Source organism: Vigna unguiculata, chromosome 5, assembly GCF_004118075.2.
Source record: "Vigna unguiculata cultivar IT97K-499-35 chromosome 5, ASM411807v1, whole genome shotgun sequence".
Lineage (NCBI taxonomy): Eukaryota > Viridiplantae > Streptophyta > Magnoliopsida > Fabales > Fabaceae > Vigna > Vigna unguiculata.
In genome coordinates this window covers 19,419,610-19,424,038 of record NC_040283.1, presented here as the reverse complement: position 1 = coordinate 19,424,038, position 4,429 = coordinate 19,419,610, and the positions used below count along the sequence as shown (strand labels likewise).

Genomic DNA, 4,429 nt, shown 5'->3' with positions numbered 1-4,429 from the left:
GACCTGTAAGTCCATAAGACTTGAGATTTCTTTTGGCCACTAGCTCTTGTCGTATCCAACCTCTTCTTCAATTTGACTAACATGATCTTGTTGGCAGTCTCTACCTATCCATTGGATTGAGGATGCTGTACTGAACTTGTTTTATGATTGATTCCAAAGCCGTTATAGAATTCGGCTGAACCTTTGTGGATGAATTACTTTCAAGTAATGATAGACGCCATATTTTTTAACTATATGCTTTGGTTTAGGAACTGAATTCACAAATCTACCTTTTTTACTTGGTTTGCATAGTGAAATTTATAGCATGTCTTAGTAAATCTTAATTATTTTACTACGAAAGAATTAGACCAAACTTAATATTTATTTATTCTTAATAGTTTTATTCTATTATTTAGGTTGGTTTTAATTTATCACATTATATAAAGAATCATAAATATAATCATATCGAACATTTTTTATTATTTATTTTTAAAGATAGAATAACTGAGTCGGAATGGTGTTTTTCTGATAATGATAATTATCGCGAGACTAAATTCTGTTAGCTGAGGGAAGTTTATTTCAGTAGTTTTTAAACATAAATATATATAATTAAGAAAAAAAAATGTCAAAAAAGCCGTAAATTATTTTTAAAGATAGAATAACTGCAACTTCAATTATTTTATTTAGTCATGCAATTATTAAACAAAGTGGTTCCTTTATTCTTGTCTCTCACTACGAGAAACTATACACATGAGTTTTTAGGGGCATTAGTAGTTCACACAGTTGCAGTTGCAGGTGATAAGTTAACTCTCTGAAACTGAATCGACATGGCAGCCTTCTTATCTTGAGTCACCACCAAACTCCTGTTTTTTTTAGAATCAAGATCAACTCCAACATAGCCACAAGAAGTATCCTCAGGACAGAACAAGAGGTTGTAGCCCCGAACAATGTCATTCCGAACGCTTCTAATTCTAAACCCACCAGGTACTGTGTTGTCGTAGCCAGAAAGTTTAACAGAGAGCCCCCCTTTCACACCCTTCACAACTTCCCACCAAGAAGGAGTGGGAGCACACGGGGATATAAAAGGGAACCCAATGTCCAAATTAAGGCCTTCTGCTATATAAGGGATAAATCTTAGGGTTGAAAGTTTTACCGGTAGGCCGGAAGAGAAAGGACTGATATTTTGGACAACACTCAAAGGGCAAGTTTCGTTTCCGGTTGCAGCAAATTCTACTCCACCACCATTTCCAGTTGTTATAAAGTATGAGCCACCATTTTCAATAAGATTACCATCAGTGTCCACCAGATAAGCGGTGCCTGAAGGAAGGTATGAGGTGAAGCCACAAAGTAGAAAGAGAGAGAACAAGGTCGTAGACTTCATTTTTTGCTAGGGTTTACAAAGCTTATCTTTAGTTTGGTTGAACAAACAATGTAGGAAGCATCTATTTAAAGACGTGCGACTATAGAGACACAGGGACCGGCACTAGATGTTTTACTATAGGCACCATAAGCAAAATAGGGTAAACGTAGAAAATAAGAATTTTACGGAGAATGAATCAAGTCATAGAGTATATAGAGTACATGCTGGTGATATAAGCTTCTCTAAAAGTTTAAACATTTGAATGAATCAAAGTTGTTGATGGACAATTAAACAACATTTTGTTAAAAGTAAATTTTACATATTTTACATATATAGTAAGTTTAGTTCAATTGTCCTTTAAATTTATTTCACCATTAGAAGATTGGATAGCACCGAAATTGATTTGATAGAACAAATGGAAGGCTATAGCATTTATTCCCAGACTACAAGTGGATGACATCACTGCATGTAGGTTTCTCTATCCCCTTTCAATTTTCAGAAAAAAGATCATCTTCATTTTTTTTCTTATGTTTAATATATTCTTGTCAAATATGAATCAGACAAAGACACTGATTTTAGGGTATATTACATCTGTTTTCAAAACCAATGTAGATCCATCAAACATATTTTATAGAAGTTAACTTATAATCGATTTAATATTATAAAAAAAATTGCTCGCCGACAAAGTGTTGTACCATCTTGGAGTGGAAAAAATGAGCCTCGCTCAGGTTCAGAAACTGGACTGGTAGGTTCACTTGCCATGTCGCTGTTTGGTTTCCTCGAAATGGTGAGTGCAACAACAGAAGCGTTAAAGTTCAGATTCACCGTTTCGATAAGGCTCCAACACTCAATATGTAAGACCCCTGAAATTGTATTGCATAAATATAACAAATGAAAAAGGATGAATGCTGTAAGTAGTGGACGTTAGGTATGAGGTCGAAACGATGACTATTTTTGAAAATGTGAACATTGAACGACCGTAATAATAGAAAGATTAGATTATTGTTAACATCTTTAGTCGCGTAGAAGTTACACAATCCCAAAGTCTCCCTTTAATCCAAGTAAACCCCAACTTTCGAGTTAAATTGTGTTATGTTATCCATGAAAACTAAAGCACATGATGGGAGAAACATAAAAGACAATATTTACTCTAACACAATGCAATAAACTCTAGAAAAGAAACAAAACATGATGCAAACAGATGTGCAATGTTGTAACAGGTTCAGTTTTAAGAATGATGAATTCAATGCTCAAATGATGTAATGTGAATGGTTTAGATGCAAAACAATATGAATGTACGAATGAAATGTGTGGTCTGGGTCTTACCTATAACAGTGCAGAAATGCATAATATGAAACTATTTGAAAAAATACCTCAATGAAATTCTAATTTTCACCAAGAATTTGGTGAAATGCCTGTATGAGATAAAATTGTTATTTATGCAAAATTTATGAATGGAACATATTTCAATGGATTTATGTATGCATAAGATGTCTTTAGAAACTATCAAACTACTCGAAAAACTCAATTTCACTATCTAAACTAAGATATGACAACAAATGTACAAAAATTGGTTCATCAGTAATGCAGATTTCAACAATCGCCTCTCGCAATATTTTCGTAGTAATCAACAACAAGATCACCTTGTTGTCGCCTGGCTTCTTGCGTCGATGACAACACCCATTCTTACCAAGATGGTAGGATATCAACACCCATTTCCTAGCCACCTACTACGCAACTCAGACTCAAAAATTCAGCTGCGCCAACCCAAGAAAGCTACAACCGTAACCTCCTATCTTCTTCACATCAAAAAGATAATACATATATCCTTCGGACTAGGTAAAAATAACTTCACTGTACTCATAGTTAATTGAAAAAGTATTAAACTTGAAATAACTGAACAATAATAGGAAAACTGAACTATATTATTCATTAGTTTAAGTTTAAGTTTTGAATAAACTGATCCCATAACAGTTAATTATTCACATATTTGCTTTGAACTCTTCTTTTATTTTTCTATTGCTGTAACCGCGGAACTGACACTTGATTCTCATGGAGATTCAGTATTACCCACAGCAGCACGGAAACATACGCTTTATCGTAAACTGAATATTTTTGTTTTAACAATATTATCCAAAAAAAAGATTATATACCTACTAAACCACCATCTTAATTACAATGGGTTATTCACTACCCGAATTTAGCTATTTAGTTTTTTTCGATCAATTTAGAATTCAGTTTGGTAGACCTGAATTTGAAATAGAATTTTTGTTTTTTAAGTTTAATATAATTAAATTTTAATGGTACTTTTTGTTTTCAAAGAAATTGATATTTGAAAATAATAATATTCTTTCATAAATTGATTTTGGTTAATACATTGTTTAGTGTATATTTAATTTACTGATAAAAGTTGTTGATGTTGTGAACAATTGATTAAGTTATTAAAGGAATGACATATATAGAATAATTATAGAACAATATAAATATCAGTATACTCTAACATCAAATAAATGAATTTAATAGTAATATATTTTTAAAAAAGCTGTTTATAAAAGAATTACAACTATCACCGAGAATTCAAATTTATTTACAAAGTAAATATAATAAAATTATTTTTTATTTATATGAAATTAATAACACACTATAAATATATAAATATGTTATATTTAGAAATAAAATTATAAATATATTATATTTTTAAGAAAAAAAAGTGAAAATATAAATTTAAGTCATATTTTTATATTTAGTTTCCAATTTAATTTTAGTTACATAAAATATAAAAGTTATTATATTTTACTCATTTTTAGTTAAATAATTAATTTTTACTTACATAAACCTATCTATTAAGATATATTATTTTGATTTTGGTGTATTGAAATATTATGTTTGTTTTCGATAGGATTCCTTAAATACAAAATTTATCATGTTATGTAGGATCTTGTAGTTTTTTAAACACTTTCAAGTATTATTTCATAAATACTTTCAAATTATAAAAGTTAGATTATTATTCGGTTAAAATATTTTTTTTATCCCAATTTTCTTCAAGTTTTGTCAAATAAGTCCTAATTTTGGTTGTGTTCAAATAGGTCC

At 30.5% G+C, this 4,429-nt stretch overlaps 1 protein-coding gene across 1 annotated transcript; it reads right to left on the bottom strand.

The window, feature by feature from the left end:
• Positions 1-633: 633 nt before the first annotated feature.
• Positions 634-1,409, bottom strand: LOC114184226 (trypsin inhibitor A-like). The gene has a single exon (XM_028071509.1). It carries the CDS (start codon positions 1,358-1,360, stop codon positions 755-757), a length of 606 nt encoding a protein of 201 aa, XP_027927310.1. The 5' UTR covers positions 1,361-1,409; the 3' UTR covers positions 634-754.
• Between the last annotated feature and the right edge of the window lie 3,020 nt (positions 1,410-4,429).

Bases quoted from the DNA above. Each gene is read 5' to 3' on its own strand.
- LOC114184226 (XM_028071509.1), bottom strand. From the start codon at position 1,360: ATGAAGTCTACGACCTTGTTCTCTCTCTTTCTACTTTGTGGCTTCACC.